General features: G+C 38.3%; 2 protein-coding genes across 2 annotated transcripts; one reads left to right on the top strand and one right to left on the bottom strand.

Moving 5' to 3' along the window:
- The first annotated feature begins 307 nt into the window (after positions 1-307).
- htra4 (HtrA serine peptidase 4) lies at positions 308-14,574 on the top strand. Its single transcript, XM_058375737.1, has 9 exons — positions 308-933; positions 5,059-5,158; positions 5,409-5,613; positions 7,852-8,046; positions 8,534-8,566; positions 10,517-10,631; positions 10,961-11,018; positions 11,717-11,812; positions 12,866-14,574. Exons 1-9 carry the CDS (start codon positions 498-500, stop codon positions 13,029-13,031), a joined length of 1,404 nt encoding a protein of 467 aa, XP_058231720.1. The 5' UTR covers positions 308-497; the 3' UTR covers positions 13,032-14,574.
- A 137-nt stretch (positions 14,575-14,711) lies between these two features.
- tm2d2 (TM2 domain containing 2) lies at positions 14,712-18,332 on the bottom strand. The gene is made up of 4 exons (XM_058375738.1): positions 17,896-18,332; positions 17,087-17,174; positions 16,492-16,613; positions 14,712-15,144 (listed from the first exon to the last, which is right to left on the bottom strand). Exons 1-4 carry the CDS (start codon positions 18,219-18,221, stop codon positions 14,931-14,933), a joined length of 750 nt encoding a protein of 249 aa, XP_058231721.1. The 5' UTR covers positions 18,222-18,332; the 3' UTR covers positions 14,712-14,930.
- Positions 18,333-18,690: the final 358 nt, after the last annotated feature.

Raw genomic sequence — 18,690 nt, 5'->3', positions numbered from 1 at the left:
ATTCAGTAAAATGTTCTCACTTTATTCCTTTAGTCTGGAGTGTAGTGGTTTAGGAATTAAAGGAGGTTGGCTGGACAGTTTTATCTGAAATATTTATTCTTATTAATATTTATTACAATTTGGTTAACTCAGCACAAAGAAAGTAAGGCTTTTATAGTATTATTATTATACAGTATAACTTGACATGTAGTTCCCCAGACTTTACGTGTATAAATCAGTGTTCGGTATGACTAAGTTTAGTGAGTTTTTTTTCACTAGGGTGGGATTAGAAGCGCCCTCCTTAAGAGCTCCTCCTCTGATACCTCAGTGCATATAGAGTACATAGTGTAAATGCTGCAGTTTTAACAAAACTGCACTTCAAGACCAGAGGAGCTGCTGAGAGTAAAAGCGCACTCAGTTAGGATGTCCTGTGAGCTGGTGCTGTGGCTTTCTAGCAGTTTTGGAAGGCAGGAGATGATCATCAGGCAAACATCTGACTAACTGCAGCACAAACTCTCATGATCATGTGGGAAGTAAAAATGGTGTCGTGTTTGCTCGCGGCCTCGCTAATTCACGCGCGGCTCGTCACGCGCAGACCGGAGCGGAGATGCCCGGGTGCTTGTGATCTGTCCCGCTGTCCTCCCGCACCGGACTCCTGCTACTTCGGTGTGGTGAGGGACGCGTGCCTCTGCTGCGCGGTGTGCGCATTGGGCGAGGGTGACCCGTGCGGTGAGAGGGGCCGCGCGCGTTGCGGTGACGGCCTCCGTTGCGATCGCGCGCCGGTGAAGGCAGGGGAGCGCGCGCGCACGTGCTTATGCGTCACAGCTGGACCCGTCTGCGGAAGCGACGGTCGCACGTACCCGAGTGAGTGTCGCCTCAGAGCGGAGAACCGGAAGGCCGAGCGGAGCCGCGCGCCCGCCGTCATTCCTATCCAAAAAGGCGCGTGCGAGTCCGGTGAGTAACTGAGGCACGAGCTCCCGTTTTATATCCTTTGTACCCACGGTGTATTAAATTTAATTAAATTATTCAGCATTAGACAGATATGGTCATGATTACGAGTAAAATAAACTAATAAAAGTACCTGAATAATTTGTGCAATTAATAATGCAATAAAGCAATAAGTATGCCAGAAAGAAAGAAAGAAAGAAAGAAAGTTAACAATCTTTAAAATGCAGTTTACTCTTTAAAAACAAGAAATGGTTGGTGCATTCAAGAAACTGATTGATTAACATATGACATTTAGCCAATATAATGAAGTTCATCATCAAGTGGAGGTGAAAAACTAAAATTCCACATCACCAAAAAAGAAAAAAAAAGTAATCAGAAAGTAACTGGATTATTAATTGTTATTGGAAATTTGTCATTTAAACTTTTGTTGCTGCATCAATCATACTGTAGACTATAATCATAAAGCCACAGAACAGACGAGGCAGGAAACGTACTGACCTCCAGGAGACTAATCACATCCCAGATCTTATTAATGTGTTTCTAATTTGTGTTTGTTTAAATGAAGATGATTTTATAAAGATCAGTAAAGTTGACTTTGCTACAGTGTACTTAGAGACAAACTAATGTCAAATACACATTGAGGGTGCATAAAAATTTGACTACTTAATTTAATACAGTAATCTTAAAGCAATAAAACTTACTTACTTTGTGATAAAACAAACCTGCTCCACTTGTATCACCCAAATATGATTTATAAGGAATATGACTGATTTCATACTGCAATAATGGTCTACAAAAAACGGTACATTTACATGAAAGCAAAAGTATAGTGTATATACCCGTTATTCTACAGAATTTTCCATTACATTATACAAGCCTGTACAAACATACTGCAGTGCGAAAGGCAAAGCCGACAATGGGAAAGTCATTCACGTGTTCACATGTCAGTGAGTCAAACTTTACAACTTCATGCAAAATTAAAACAAAGCCCCTCATGACATTATAACAGGGGGCGTTTGTGAGATAATGGATTTATTGGTATTCCTATAAATCTTTTTTTTTTTTTTTGAAAAACGGGACTACATTATAGAGCTCTTTTTATGTCAGGAGAACTTTAATAGCTCTCAGTCCATTGAACAATGCTGACAATACATGCTTCATATTACTCTAATGTTACTTCTCAATCTTATGCATAGGCTTATGATGATATGAGTGATTGTGAGCCTGAATATCATTTTAACATCAAATTCACAAGAATGCCGGTATTATAGTTTAAACCTTTCTAGTGCTGCAGATTTTAAGCTTTATTTATTCCATATTCATCACATGCGATATAAATGTTACACAAATGTCTTGCAGGAAAATAAGACAGGATAAGAAGCTTATGGTAATTTAGGTATTATGTTTAAGATTTGAGATTTAGGAAAGCCCCATACTTTAGATACTTAATGATATATTAATATATACTGAAACATTCCATAATTATTGACACATACATCTGTGTCTATTTTTTTCCTACTGTACATAAGAATTCCCCCCCCCAACCTATTATCAGTTTCACAACTTATTATTTTATCTTTATTTTAGATTATCATCTACAGGATATATTAGATGTAGTCTCTTATGTGAGCACTTTGTACAAGTCAGAGATAAAGGTTTTCAAAAAGTCATCAGGACAGAAGACAATGCATTTTTTTAGTTTCTCAATCAAGAAACATTTTTGTTTAAGTAACAGAGAGAAAAAAATTCTTATACACAGCGATTTCAAACTGTTAAATTTATTTATACACAGCTAAACAGAACAAGAAAAGATGTTACTCATTATTTAATCAAACAAGTTGCTGTGGTAGAAGAGGAATAAAACATTATGGGATGTGCCGTTATAAAAATCATCAACTTCAGAGAACTCACACTACACCACCCCATCACATCACATCAGCACTGAATGCCTCAAAATGTTTTATTTCTTTTATCTTATATCTTTGTAATCCTGTAACTAGGACAAGATAAAAAAGCCAACTTCAGCCAGTCCTGCCTTTTAAACCTGTCCTTTTCTATTTGTCATCAAGAAAATATACATTATACACTGTATTTGCTACACTAAAACTCATTTAATTTTATTATGTACATTAAAACTCAATCATGATACATGCAGCTCAATTTAACGCCATTTCATTTATATACTGAATCTGATCTGCTGTAATACAAGACCTCACAATAACCTGACTTAAAAGGTCATGGTTGCTTTTTCATTGCCCGAGGTTTTCTGTGAGAATTTATTTCAAATCCAAACTTTAACTTGTAAGCAGGAAAATAGCACTGTGTGTATTTTTTTGTTTCTACTTACACTGTAATTGACAAAAAGGAACTTGTCAGAATTGTAACAGGCTCAAGTATTTTAGTTGATTATTCACTGTCATACAAATAATAGGGATTAAATATCCTTTCCAGTGCCCTTTATTCCACTTTTAGAATGCTCAGCAGATATTTTAAAAAGTGTATATAAGCTTATAAATGGTTTTTGTGTCTGTGGAAAAAACAAATAAATTATGCTTGATCGTTTTTCCACCTTTCCACCAACAGAAATAAACCAACAAATAGAAATATTTCAGAGGAAAAAGAAAACAAAACTCTTACAATAACCTGTTTGCACATCCTTCATTGCTTGTAATACAGCACTCAGTCTATCTGGTTAATTTTATTCCATACTTCCTGGTCAAGTTTGCATCTCTTGTGCCCAACCCTCACAGGTTTTCGACCGGGCCTCTGACTGAGCCCTTCCAAAACATTGATCTTTTCTTCCCCAATTCCAGGTAAAGAGAAGCAGACCTACAGCATGATGCTGCCACCACCATGCTTTACCATGGATGTGTTATATGGGTATCTTCTTTTTGCACCAAACAACTTTTGACTTGGGGGTGATTTGTTGTATATTTTGGCAAGTTTATGTAGGCCTCAAGGTTTTTTAGGCCCTACCTGATAGCCCAGTCAGGGGAAGAGGATGAGAGCTTGCAGAGAGTGAGCAGCACTTGCCAGATATCCTCGCAGTGCCTTTAATGTTTCCATACACCTCTTGGCAGCCAACCTTGCCTTGTCCTTTTGTCAGTTTTGGACAGTCTTGTTATGTCATTGCAGTTCCCTATACTATGAAGGCATATTCCCCATACCAGTGATATCCAGACCCAGCTTTGTTCTTTGTTGATCATGGCGTGAGCACTGGCAGAAGCCAAGATTAAAATTTTCTGAAACAGCCAATATTTGGGGTTAAACAGAATCAGTTCATTAAAAGACAAGCATTTGATCATTTCTTTTGACCCAATGTTCTACCATCAATGATGTATTGCAAACAAATCCTAGAAACAGAGTATTCAGTGATTCATGCATTCTGTCATGTTGCGTTACACACAAACAGGGAAAAAAATGTAACAGCAAAGCCATGGGCAAGCAATTTTGCCATCTACTATGCCATTTGTAGAGTCTTCCAAAAACAGAAACACTGCCTGTGCTCCAAATTTCTCATTTCTCTACATTACAGGGTTCCATCAAACATATTTGCACACTGTTTGCATCCTGCGGCTTACCCTGGAGAGAGCACAGATAAGCATCCCCCATCAATTTAAGGCGATGAAAACACCTCTGGCAGGCCATCTCGTGTGCAGCAGGCACCCACGGGCCAGCTTTAATGCTCTGACATGTGGCTTGTTTGCACATGTTGCTCATTTGCCCCTGAACAATATGATTTTTCTTTTTTTTTGCCTGACGGTATATGGGCTGGTGGGTGTACAGAGCTGATTATGGTTTAGGTGCAGTTTAATGTTATATTATAACAACCATGTGGAATTAAGAAAGCAGACTACTGAGAGAGGCCTTCTGACAAGGCTGAAGTTTTACAAAGTTGTTTTCTGTGTGCCCTGCACATGCTTGGGAATGGGGTGACCCTGAAAAATTGTGCTTTTAAGGCTCATCATCAACATACAGTACGCTCTCAAGTATGTTAAACTCGGAGCTAATAAAGGGTACTATATCTAATAAATCTGTAATATAATCTTGACACGCAAACATTTTCACTTAAGTTGCAAAAAATGTATTAAAGACAATTCAAATCAAAGTGTTATGCTTTTACCTCAACAGGATCTCAGAATCCCAGCAGCATGCGCTACAAATTCAACTTTATAGCAGACGTAGTGGACAAGATCGCTCCTGCAGTCGTTCATCTAGAGCTGTTCAGAAGGTGAGCAGAAATCTTTGGTCAATCAGATCCAGACAAAAGGTAACAGCTGAAGTCTGCAAGAGCATCTTATCAAGATCATGAGTGACTTAGAGAGCTCGGACTTGTCTTATAGTATTATAGTTAGTCTAACTTTCAACAAAGTCTAGAACTTGAGCAGAGAGTCACATTGTTAAAGTTTTCAGTTTAGAACCTATACTTTTGAGGCATAATGGAAGCTTCACAGTCAAGATCATGTTTTTTTCCCCCTCAGACTGCCACATACAAATCAGGAAATGCCCGTCTCCACTGGCTCAGGATTTATTGTGTCTGAAGATGGATGGATAGTCACCAACGCCCATGTCCTAGCCAACAAACAGCGAATTAAAGTGGAGCTGAACAGTGGTGTCCATTATGATGCTACGATCAAAGATGTGGACCAGAAATTAGATATCGCTCTGATTAAAATTGATGCAGAGGCAAGTTGGATTAAAAACTTGGCTAAGATGAGCCATAGCATGTGATTGGTCATTGGGAACAGTGGCGATCAGTGAGGTCATAGGAAACAGTATTGATTAGTGATATTGTCATGGGAAACAGTAATGATCGGTCAGTGGGAAACAGTAGTGATTGGTAATGGGGAATAACAACTTGCAAATCAGTCAAGCTTTAGACACTGATTGCAAGTTGACTGACACTATGATGTAATCTGCAGCACCGTATCAAGTGCAGGGCAATTGTGAAAGTTGCTTTAGCACTAGGCGCTGATCTCAGGAAAGATTTCAAGTGATTTGATCAAAACAATGATGGTGCAAATTAAAAATGATAAGTCTTGATAAACAGCTTGCACACTAGAAGGATCGCCCCCAAAAATGGAGATAAGCTGAATAAAATAAAGAATGAAAATGAAGTGCTGTGTTTCATCATTGTGGACTATTTCAGAGCCATTGCTCGCCATCACTGAGTAATCTCAGAGAATCAAGAAGCCAAGTATTCCAGTAGGAGCCACATAAATTTCTGAAAAGATTCAGATCTGGTCCTTGATTTGAGTAAAATCTAGCCTGCGTTTCTCAGGGGTACATATGGAAATGTATCATTTTGTCTCACGATAATATGGTGGTTAGGGCAAGAAACTTTTATTGCATGGAGCTTTCTCGGATCTTAGCAAAAAAAAAGTGGCAAGTTAACATTGCCTTTACGCCACTGAGCAAATCCCATCTTCTTGTATTGAAGGCCATGGTAACCTTGTGCAGGACAACAGCAAATGACTCTAGTAATCAGTCACACGCAGTGCAGACCTCATGAGATGGACTAAAACGTTTTCAGCAGATGGGGGTTGATCCATCGCCGCCGGCACCCTGGAGAGGGAAAGGCAGGGATGGAGCAAGGCGTTGTGCCCGATGAGAGCAGGTAATAAAGTGAGAGTGTCATTCTCACTACTATAAAAATACTCCCTGCTAGGCACGGACAAGGCAAGACAGGCAGAGACACATTTCTGTGCCGCCTTTTACTTTTCACTTCTCGGCAAAAAGCTTTCAGGCAACACTGCAGGAGTGCATATGAGTGGCGTTTTTTTTTTTCAATAGGCAGCTCAGTGTTTTTTTTGCCAAGACATTAATAATTACAACACATACACATCAAACTCCTTTAAAAGCAATTCTCTGGGATTACACTGGAAAAATCCTTACAATAAAGAGGAGTTTTTAACAACAGACATAAAGCAGCCTTCTGTGTCATTCTAAATTTGCACATTATTATGATAATTTTTTTGCTATTGATGATATTGAAGCATGTCCTCTGTAATGTAGCTGAGTAGTATGTCCAACTTCTCATATTTGAAAATAGGTTTAAATCAATGACTTATGTTTGCTTTTCAGAAAAGCAGGCAGGGGATTCAGTCAAAGCTTAAATTTGAGTAATTATGTTTGCAGCGATTTAAGGAAAACAATTCTGAGTAAATGGTATCACTTGAAAAAGTTGGGGAATTGAATGACATTGATTATATAATATTACTTCTTGATAGCTTGGAGAAAGTTCCAGAAAACAAGCATCGATAATTACAAGTTATTTATAAGACAAATTAAAAACACGGAGATGCATCAACACTACAAACATGCAAGTGGAATTAAAATATCCTGATCATATAGAGTTTGAAAAACATGAAATTCTAAAAAAAAAAAAAAAAAACTCATTTATGTGTCTCGTTTGGTTGTATTCGTATCCATATCTACATGCAATTGATGTTTTCAAAGTAGCATTCAGGATACAAAACAGCAAACAAGACACGTGATCATCAAAAGTGAATTGTGTTTCCAGAAGCCATAACTTGGGCTTCTGATTAGGGGGAAACGCATATCAGGTGTGTGTCACCAGTGAGACATGTGGCATGCAGTGGTTGATGGGTAATGTAGTCAAGTGGATGAGTTCATTAACCATAACAACACTCTTGTTATCCTGTTTCAGGTAAAACAACAAAAAAAACATGCAAGCAAATGGACAAGCTTATTTGAAACACAAAATCTTCCACCAAATCTGATTAATAAATAAATATCTAGATATTTATGTAATTGTTGTCAAGTTCACACTTCTTTTTTCAGTTCAAATTGTTTGGTGTGTGCTGGTGGTTACTAGATGTCAAAATAAGAACATTGGTCATGGGTAGATTGTTATCTGGATCCACACCTAAGGAGATTTAACTTCCTTTTGTGTCCATGTAGGAGGCTTTGCCTGTCCTGTCTTTGGGCCACTCCTCTGACCTGCGGCCGGGTGAGTTTGTGGTGGCCGTCGGCAGCCCATTCTCGCTTCAGAACACAGTCACTACAGGCATCATCAGCACCACGCAGCGTGGCAGCCGTGAGCTCGGCCTCCACAACTCTGACATGGAGTACATCCAGACCGACGCCATCATTAACGTAGGTGCAAGGAAAGCTACAGCCAAGTGATTAAATTTGACTTTATTCAAGACCCTTACATAAACTACAGTGTATAAATGATTTTCTTTTTTATCTTGTCCTAAGGCTAACTTTTGCACTCAACTTTATTTCTTCAGTGTTTTTTACTCAACACTATTAATAATACTGTTCATTTTCCAAAGTACATTTCTGTTCGATTAATAATACAGTTAAAAGTAAAGTTTTAAACATATTAAATGTTTAACACAGCTACTGCATCTGTTATTTGTGTGAAAAAAGTTGATGTAATTATCATTTATTGTGTCTACTAAAATACTTTAAATCTAAATATTTTTGTCTTTTTCTGAGTGGAAATATATGTTAGAGATTTTATTGGAAACTCATGGGGCTTGCAAGTCCAGCTTGGTAAATTATGAAGCCTCATGTAGAGTTGATAAGGAGGTGCTTGTGAATCTTGTGCCATCTCATGTGGCATCTTTTTTTGCAGTACGGCAATTCCGGAGGGCCACTGGTTAATTTGGTAAGTGTGTGTTTGCTTTACATGTGTCCTGTCTCTGGTTTTGAATCACTCACACTGGATTTCTTGCTCTCCATCTCTCTTTTTTTTCCCTCTGCCTAACCGCTGTTGGTTTTGTTTTGCTTTCGTCTGGATAAATCATCTGCGCTGGTTTATATTCTCCTATTGATCCTGAGAGGGTGAGAACACTGCTCGAAACCATGCCCCAGGGTGATATTTCGATCCAGCTTTCCCCTGCAATTGGCAATAAAACAGCACTCTCATTTAGTGACCAGAAATTGAGAGATTTTAAAATTACCAGTGTTGAGGTTTTTTTTTTTACACTGAAGTGAGAGCACTATATTTTTAGGCATTTGAATAATAAACACTTTCATGCTTCTATGAGTTCAGTGGAATCTGAGGCTACTAAATGTTTCACCAATGTATCTGAATTTTCTTCATAGCTATCTATAAATAACACAGCAGTGTGCTTTTGTCAAATGCTTTAGGGTTGCCAGATTGTGTCTTAGAAGGTCATGTACTGGTAACAAATTTACATTAAGGTTACCTTAGCTAATAATCATCACTAACACTAAGTTCTTGCATCTTGCATTGTTTTCTTTTCTTTCTTTTTTTTTTAAATAATAAATTACAGTAAGTAAAATCGAGCCTGTGAAAACCAAGGAACAACACAATAGTGATTTTGTTTTTTAACTGAAATTTTGAAAGCTAGCCACTATAGTTATCAACAATTATTTGATTATTAATGAGGTATTTCATTAACACACAGAAACAGCAATGAACTTACAATATTACTTAATTCATATTAATTTTGATATATTTATGCAGAAGTTAGTGGTTTGTTCTGGTTAATGCAGTACTGTATATCTAACTGATTCAGTAAATAATGTTATTTAAAGGAACATTTTACCAGTTTATCCTTGACTAGAAACAGGTTCAGATATAATTTGGTCACAGGTAATCAGCTTAGAAGCTTTTCAACTGAATTTCAAACAGGTTAGCAACCCTGATTTGTGCATAACCACCTCTGCTACTGATGCAAGTAACACATGAAATTTTTCGATATGGATGAATTAATTAAGGAATAAAAGGGTGTGTTATTCAGGGCATGTTGTTACAGAAAATGAATCAATGTTGTAATGCCCAAGTGTTTTATTCCACAGTATTTTTTATTTGCCAGCTCTTTTTTTAAATTGTACTATTTATCCCATTATAGTTACGTTCAAACCTGGTATTGCCATAAACACCAGTTATTCAGTTATTTCTTCAGCAGCCTCTCAAAAGTTCCTGTTACAAACTGACACTGGAGACTTCTTCCGTAAACAATTTCCTTCAACATTTTTCAATGTAATAGCACCATTATTTATTCATTTGTTTGTTTGCTTAAACATCCTACCTGTTTGTTAACTGTTACTATAGAAACGATAACATATTCTGAACAATTGCATTAATATGCAACTACATTAAGTCAGTTGGACAATTAATCAACACCTTTTCATCAAATATATTCAAGAATGTGGTATAAAAACAGACAGATTTGTTAATCTACATATCAAACCCCATTTGAAAGAAATTAAAACACCAAACACTAATAATAAGGGTTTTAAAATTTCCTCAGACATGGACTAATTTATTACGAAATAAAGCAGCAGTGGAAGGTAAGTTCACATGACACGACTGTCTGAAAAACCAGGCTAAGGCCAGAACAGCTCTATTATGCTTCCTTAATGAATCTCATTTTTCATACTGCTGTTCAATTTAAAAACCTTGAGCCCAAGATGAGGCTGGTTATTTGCCATTTCTGCTTTTTTTAAATGGAAAGACATTTCAGATGTAATTTAGATTGCGCTTCTCAAACAAGTGGTCTGGTGCGGCCTTTATGTTTCCCCAGGGCCGGATTGTTCACCGTTTGATGCTTTTTGGTTATTATGCTGTCCATTTTTGTGTCCCAAGGATGGAGACGTCATCGGCATAAACACGCTGAAGGTCACGGCAGGAATATCATTTGCGATTCCCTCGGACCGGGTACGGCAGTTTCTCGCAGACTCCTATGAGAGACAAATGAAAGGTTCGTTCAGCATTGTGTCTTGCATAATTCAAACGCTTTGTTGTTCTTCTGTGAAACTGTGTATTATTCTTATTATTATTAGATATTTACATTCACATGAACATAATAAAAACTTCTATCTTCTTTTTATGAATTTTATTTTTTTTTTTTTTAAATATTTTTCCTTTTAATCTTTGTTTTTCCTTCTTTTTTTAGAAGTAGTTTTAATAATCCATAGTAATTTTATAAACCACTTATACAGTCCTGAAGAGAGGGACAGTGAGTTGAAATAAACTGATCATTGTTTTAGCATAAAAAGGCTACATATTATTCTTGTCATTCGTTTACAGGGAACACACAGCCCAAAAAACGATACATGGGAGTGAGAATGTTTCAGCTGACGCCATCGTAAGTTCGGCTCAAGATTTATTTTCACAAAAATAGTAACCAGTTAGCTGCTTCTTATATCCAGTTAGCCACCAAGGTTTGTTATGCTAGCCAAAATAAACAGTCCTGGTACTATGTCTTCTTTTTCATTTTCTGTTGAAAAACAATAAAGAAAATATTTAAAATACTTCAATAATAACATACAAACAGATTTACAGTTAAAGATTTTAAGGTTTTTTGCTCACTATCATGAAAACAGTTAGCATTTAGAGATTAGCCACTTTAGCCTGTAACACTACTTTCAAACAACATGCCAAGAAATACACAGAAATATATATAGATTTAAAAAACACTAATAGGTTAAGGAAACTGATTGAAATGCTTTTAAAAAATAAACACTGAATAAAAAGCTATTGGGTCATAAACTATGGGGCTTCATTACTAGCTTCCAGAACATTCAACCTTTCAAACCTTCAAAATGAATACTAAATTTTAAAAAAATATTTCTGACAACAAACAGAGAATAAAAGTGACTTTAAAGAAATATTCTGTACAGAAAAAAAACAGAGAGCTATGTTTCTAACTAGCATGTACATCTTAGCACTGAAGAAAAATTAGCCAATCACCATATTCACTCTGCCTCATGTTAATGTAAGTGACCTTTTCATGTACATTTTCTGTATTATATATCTGTGTGGGGTTTTTTTCTTTAATTGCAGTTTAATCAGGAATCTGAAAGAGAGGGAGAGCGATTTCCCAGAAGTCAGTTCAGGAGTTTACGTCTACGAGGTGATCCCTGGAACAGCTGCCTCCAGGTAAGAGAACAAGCCCAGGCCTTCCCTCCTCTCTCTCTCTCTCTCTCTCTCTCTCTCTCTCTCTCTTTCTCTCTCCTCATCTCTTTCTCCTTCCCACTTCACCCCAGCACCCTGAGGCCGCACTCATGCGATCATGCCCGGCTTTCGTTATGCAATTTATGTCCCACTGTCTGCCACAGGGCTTTTTTTCTACCGTGCGTTTCTCAGCTTGAAAACATTCCACCTTCTCTCTGCACCGTAATGATGTGTCATGCACCGCAAGGCATGTTGGCAGCGTGACAGAAAGGTGGCAAGCGAGGACCGGAGGCTACTTTCTGAGCTTTATGGAACCACGAAAGATTTGAGCGTGAGCAAAAAAGGTGCAATTAATCTTAAAGTCATTGCCTCTCAGCTGCTGAGTGATGGGATTAGTGAGGCTTGGGAACAAAAGAAGGTGGTTGTTAAAGTATGGTGATGCCTCCTGGGTCTCTGAAAATGATCCCCTTTTGATTCAGAATCATGATCATGGTGATGGAAATCTGCCCGAGATCTACGCCAGCTTTCATCTGCGCCACTTCAGCTGATTATTACTGTTTGAACTGATCCTGATAAAATCTACTATAGTGAAATAATGTCTTCACTGTCGGATTAGCTTATATCATCAATCAGTTTAGCTAAATTAAGCTCACATTAACAGAAACAAACATCCCCTCTGTATCATAGTAGCATCCAGTCTGGAGAAAAGCCATTCTTCAATCTAAGCTTGATGTAATAAGAATACCTGTCTGTAAATTACCATACATGAGAGTTTTATAAAGTAGTACAGTTAGATGAACATCAGTATAGAAGCTCTATCTACAACACAGATCCATGTTGATTCTTTTACTATTTTATTTATTTGGATGTATGTTTGGGGTCATTATCATGATAAAAGCAGCATCTATGCACCTTGAAAACCTCCTGGCAGGAGAAACTAGCTATTAAATGCAAAAATCACTGATTATTCAGTACTTCCTCATCATCTAAAGTTAGGGATCAAACATCACACGTCTGAGTACCTTCTTTTATTTTTAGTGCTGGACTGAAGAACCATGATGTGATCATCGGCATTAATGGCAAGTCAGTTCAGAGCACGGACGACGTGAGTCACGAGGTGCAATCAGCCGAAACTCTCTTGGTGACAGTGCGGCGCCTAAACGAAACTGTCACTCTGACGGTTGTTCCTGGAGAGCTGGAGTGATGGCCACTGTTAGTGTCAGCTGCAATCTAATGCTGCGTTCACACATACAGCGAGTCGCAGCGACGAAGCAACCAGAGACTATTTATTTTAAACGAGAGCTGATGACTTCTGATGTGGGCATGTCCAGGGGATTGAAAAAAGTTGGATCAACTACCAATGGGAGTGCTTCATCTTCATCTCGTATGATATACACTGCAGAGTTTTATACACAAACGGCAAATCTCTCTCAAGACTGTTTCATTTAAATGGCAAGGACACTGATTCGGAAGTGTAGTTGCTCCACTCACTGAGAAACATGTTATTACCATGGCAACCACTAGTACCATTAGTGGTTAAGGTGCTGGACTACTGATTGGAAGATCAGTGAGTTTGTGAGTTTAAATCCCAGGTCTGCCAAGCTGCACTGCTGGACCCCTGAGCAAGGCCCTTAACCCTTAGTTGATCAGTTGTGAAAAAATTAGATAAAATTGTCGCTCTGGATAAGGGCGTCTGCCAAATGCCAGAAATGAAATGTAAATGACTTTGTAGCACAGTGACTGGAAACTGTATTGCAGCGATAAAATCACTGTATGTGTGAATGCAGCATTAGACTTCAGGATTTTGTTATTCTTGGTGATGACAGGACTGTATGTATTACCCATAATGCACTACAAAGGTCAGTTTTAATGCAAAGAAATAAATCTCTAAATGAAAGTTGTGACAAACAATATTACACAAATGTTCAATGTGTGATGCGTATATAAGGGCATTGTTTAATTTTTTTTTTTTTTTTTTTTAGCACATCCTGGTGCAAAAGTATTATCAAATATTTAAATAACACATGCTGTTTGTATGAAATTACAACCAGATTTTATCCTTATTGTCTTTATGGTGACGTCTATCTCCCAATTCACACCAGAAGAGAATGTTTCTGTGGTGCTTTTAAAGATTTAGTATTTTTTTTGAAGTCAAAGGCTGCAGGCAGTTCTGAAGAATTTGCTCAAAACTACAGCACTTATTATGTGTTTAGTGTATTATAACCAAATCCATCGTGGGACATTTAATCGTGTTGGGATTGATGTTCAGTGTGACGTTCCATGGGCCTGTTGTATCCTGCTGTAAAATAAATCAGACTGAGAGACCTCACAGCAGACAGATTCAACAAAGGAGTCACAATTTATTCAATTACCGGCTGCTTGACATGCCAGAAAGCAGGAAAAAAGCAGTGCCAAGCTTAAAAAAAAAATAGGTTAACGTCATATCTTTTTATATTGTTTTATATCTGTTTTCCTCAGAAAGGAAAGTGAATGATGTATTTTATGTACCACATCTCCGGTGCTTTGTGGCTACTTGATCTGCAATACAATAAAAAGCATCTTTTTGACTGACATTTTCATCACTATAATCTTTCCTATGCAAATCTTGACATTTTCTCAAACAAATCAAGTACAGTGTGACAACACAAGCTTGTACATGGGACGAGGAATAGATGATTTTCTCTGGAAAAGGCCAAGCACCGTAACAGACGAAACAGTTGCACTGTGCCTTGATTGAACATGTATGAATTTGTTCTAAAGGTCAAAATGCAGAGAAGAACTCTATTTTTTTCCCCTAGAAGTATTCGCTTCCTTTCAATTCATTACATATAATCTTGTTTATTTATATCAGGACTGGAGATGTTCAAGGGGGTGAATACTTAAGCACTGTATTATGTATTTATTGTGTTTTTATTTAAACATGTACACAATGAATGACATTTTATTTACAGCAACAAAAAAATACTTACAATCTTTACACTGTACAAAGCAACGCCGTATCTTAGACGTTTCTTGAATCACAAACTAGGCTGTGTTTACGTCAAGTGCTTAAATGTCAGTGATGATACAGTAGCACGGTGCTTGCAGGTGGAAACGTGAGCGATCAGTAGAACGTGCACCAGTTGCTGCCATCACTGGGTGTCAGTCCTCCGGTTATGAGCAGGATGAGATCCACAAACCACCAGATTCCCAGGCCTCCAAGAGTCAGCAGCTTCCCGACGGCAGTGCCTGTGTGACCCAGGCAGAAGCGGTCCACGCCGAAGCAACCCAGGAAGAACGAGTACAAAAGCGTGGTGATGAAGTAGTGCCCCGTGTATCTGTGGACACAACATACATTAGATATATAGTATAGAATATAACTTCCCTCATGTCTGCAACATACTTTGGCAGATCTACTTTGAGAACGTTATCAATTTATTTCCTCTTGCATTGTCTATCCACTTCAGTGAGATAGACAGTACGTCAAAAAAGAAAACTATTTCACTTCAGCAAATGGATATAAAACCATCCACACTTGAACAGAACTGGGCTGCAAATAAGCCGAATCTGGTGGAATCGTGACATGTTCCCTTTGAATCACAGTTACGAAGTCCCTTCAGGGTTTCACAAATTTGCGAATGCAAGATACACAGAGAAGTTTGCGATTTTTCGACCCTGACACATTCAAGGGAACAGGAAACTGATTAAACAGAAGCCACACCTGATTCTACTGAAAGCCAAAATCAGTTGATTAAACAGGTGGATCAGGTGTGGCTTCTGCTCGGGTTGGAATGAAAACCTGCACCCACACGGCCCTTTGTGGATCCGGTTTGACACCTAAGTTCTAGATGGACTGATTACATAATCACGAACAGATTTACCAATGTGGTCTCTGATCCTGTATGCTGCTCTGTTTGGTGTTTACAAAAAATTACTTAATCAAAAAAGCATCTTGAAGCCAGAAACACTGATACACTGATAAGTCTGATGTATCTATCTATCTACAGTGCCTGGTCATGTTGTTCTTGATGGAAAAGTTGAACAGGAGTGTGTTTTTGGGTGTGTTTCTGACCTTGTCAGCATTTGGCAGATGCAGTAAATTGTACATGGAAGGAAAAAGAGAAATGGGTTGCGTAATTAAGCCCCCAGGACATGAAATATGTAGATATTACCTTTAGAAGCAGTGCGACGTTGTAATGAACAGCCTTCATCACTATGTGTTCAATCCTAATGCTAGACCTCCCTCTAGTGGCGTGTGGTGCACATAATCACAGAGCCAAAATAGAGCAAAACCAGTGACATAAGAGTGACATAAGAGTCACAATGTAGCAATATTATTATATCAGTATAATGCTCAGCTGATGTTATTTAACAAAGAAAAAATATGTCTGATATTAGATGCTTATTTAATATTTATAAAAGGAGTCTCTAGTATCAGTGCTCAGGAACTGAGGTCTGGTTTGTCAGTAAACGGTTTTGTGGTTTTTTACTTATTAATGTACACAGAGACATGATGTTAAATAATCCTGCAAATCTGCTCTGGTGTAAAATGAATAAAAGACGATGAGACAGGACATGCTGCTACAGGAAAACAGTCCACTTTGGAGGGGATGGTTTTGCTCTAACAGACTGCATACGATTTGGTTATATGAAGAACGCAAACACTGAGGAAGCTGCTCTCGTACTTGATGCATGGTTCGTTCCCTCGGAGGAATTCCCGAGGCCCGGCGCACTCGATGCCGTCCAGAGCTGTGCACAGAACCTGAGTGTGATTCACATCTTTGTACACCTGACCTTGATTTCCAATCTGTAAAAGAAAACGCAGAAAGTAAATGAATAAAGTAATGGTGTAATTATTAACCTTTTGTTTAATTTTTTCATGTTTTGTAGTAGTAGAATAAATACACAGTAATTTAATCAATCATTACTCAGTTTACTCTTTGAAGGCCACGTCCCGAATTTCATCCGAGATCTCAACTTAGCTGATATGCTACAGTAATGTTAGAAACAGCACCCCTTGCACTTTTTCCTACTTTCAAGCTGTTAATAAACATCATTATTACACCTAACTAATGAGCCGAATCTTCGAAGTGCACTGAACCACACAAGAATTGAATTGATCAATTCGCTACTCGGGGCAGAAATAAAAAAACAAAACAAATTGAAAACAATACAATCGGCAGCACTTTCAAACTAAAATAAACCTGAATCAGTGGTGGAGGTCATGTCGATTCCTCTGACGTTTTTGCCGATTTAGATGGAGGGCTTTGCGGTACTTGCCTTCACACAGCCGTGTCCCAGCTCCAGGAAGGCTGTGAGGTTTCCGTCGTGATCGACAGGTTCTCTGCAGTATATAAACTCCTCAGGACTGATTAAAAAAAAAAAATCAGATAATGATGAGACACATAAATACAATGATCCTTGTTCGTAAAAATATGAAGCACAACGTCAGAGAAAAGATTAATTATAGAGATTTATCTTATGTTCATACGAGAAAGCCATAAAACACTGTTTTGAATTTCCTCAATCCAGCGATTCACACCAATCCTATAGCGTTTCTTCAGTTCCACATTCTCAACTTTACTTCAATAATGTAGAAAGAACTTCTTATCCTCTTGTTAAATGTGTTCAGAGCCATTGTGAGGAAAAACAAAGCTTAGAAGGAGGTCGTTTTATCCTAGTAAACATCACTGCAGTGTTGTAGAATCAGTCTAAGTGAAGTACAGAACATTTCACCCCAGTACCTGGTCATCTCTAACAGGTTACGACTTGCCCATGGTTGATCTTTTAACAGACAGGAATCTTCTTCAGATCATTATTTCATTGATTACTGCCTGATTTACACAACAGACAGTAGTGGTCGTGCCAAATCTAAACAAACGTCGCACTAATATGGACACGCCCCCGGGGGCGGGGCATAATCATCTATAAAGCATTTAATTGGATAACAACAAAACCAGTACAGGATGAGTCATCATGAAAAGATCTTCAAAATTATCCTTTATATTTTTAACCTAGCTATGCTGTAGTATTAGTGTCCGTGATACTAAGGAACAGGTAGAAATAGCTTGATTTCAGGAGGTACTTACAGGTAGCGGCAGAGCACCACCGGGGATGGAGGGCTGTATTCATACTGCTCCGTGTGGTTTGCCGGCTCTGCTGTTGTGATGTTTTTATACGTGACGTTCTCTTCAGGTTGCTGTGTGCACAGCGCTGTGACTGTAGTGGATGTAGTAGATGTTGTTGTAGTCGTTGTCGTTGTGGTTGTAATGGTGCTGGTTGCTGTTGTCTCTCTGCTTCCGGGTGTGGTGGAGTTCTCAGAGTCGGTCCCTTCCAGGCATTGCAAAAGCAGCACCGACACGAGCAAGAAAAACTGTCCGCCTAACAACACATAATTTACAGAAATCTGAGACATGGCGAAGGTTCTGACTACAAAACACTCATTACAGCGAGCTTAGCTCACATGCTAACCGCACAAGCCTCCCCGTATTTCGACAAGTCCCGCCTCCTGAGCTTGGATTGGCGAGGAGAGCTGTCCAGTCAGCGGGCTCCTCGTGATGACGCTTTAACAACTACAAAATGTTCTCTAGAGCAAAATAGATGGACCATAATTGTCCACAGTAAACCAAATGTATTTACATCACACCATTATTTTTATTCGTTTAAATTAAAACCATTACCGAGAGTTAATATTGCTCATAACACTTCTTGTAGCGTCATCGTTCAGAAAACCAGCCAATCAGTGAACAAGAGACGGGGCTCCGGAATATGGGTGGGGAAAAAATCATTCTAGACGCTGTTACAATATTTCTAACGTTTACTTCACTTGTCATAAGAGTGTTGAATATATTTTATATATCTGTACAATTTACAGACTACAGAAT

Source organism: Hemibagrus wyckioides, linkage group LG22 (genome assembly GCF_019097595.1).
Source record: "Hemibagrus wyckioides isolate EC202008001 linkage group LG22, SWU_Hwy_1.0, whole genome shotgun sequence".
In the NCBI taxonomy this organism is placed as follows: Eukaryota; Metazoa; Chordata; class Actinopteri; order Siluriformes; family Bagridae; genus Hemibagrus; species Hemibagrus wyckioides.
The sequence above is the reverse complement of the archived record's forward strand: the minus strand, read 5'-3'. Positions and strand labels throughout refer to the sequence as shown.

Bases quoted from the DNA above. Each gene is read 5' to 3' on its own strand.
- tm2d2 (XM_058375738.1), bottom strand. From the start codon at position 18,221: ATGTCTCAGATTTCTGTAAATTATGTGTTGTTAGGCGGACAGTTTTTC. The intron at 16,614-17,086 runs GCAAGTACCGCA...TTTCTTTTACAG, and splicing joins TGGGACACGGCTGTGTGAAG to ATTGGAAATCAAGGTCAGGT. The intron at 15,145-16,491 runs GTACGAGAGCAG...TTGTGTCCACAG, and splicing joins GGGAACGAACCATGCATCAA to ATACACGGGGCACTACTTCA.
- htra4 (XM_058375737.1), top strand. From the start codon at position 498: ATGATCATGTGGGAAGTAAAAATGGTGTCGTGTTTGCTCGCGGCCTCG. The intron at 934-5,058 runs GTGAGTAACTGA...TTACCTCAACAG, and splicing joins AAAAGGCGCGTGCGAGTCCG to GATCTCAGAATCCCAGCAGC. The intron at 10,632-10,960 runs GTTCGTTCAGCA...ATTCGTTTACAG, and splicing joins CTATGAGAGACAAATGAAAG to GGAACACACAGCCCAAAAAA.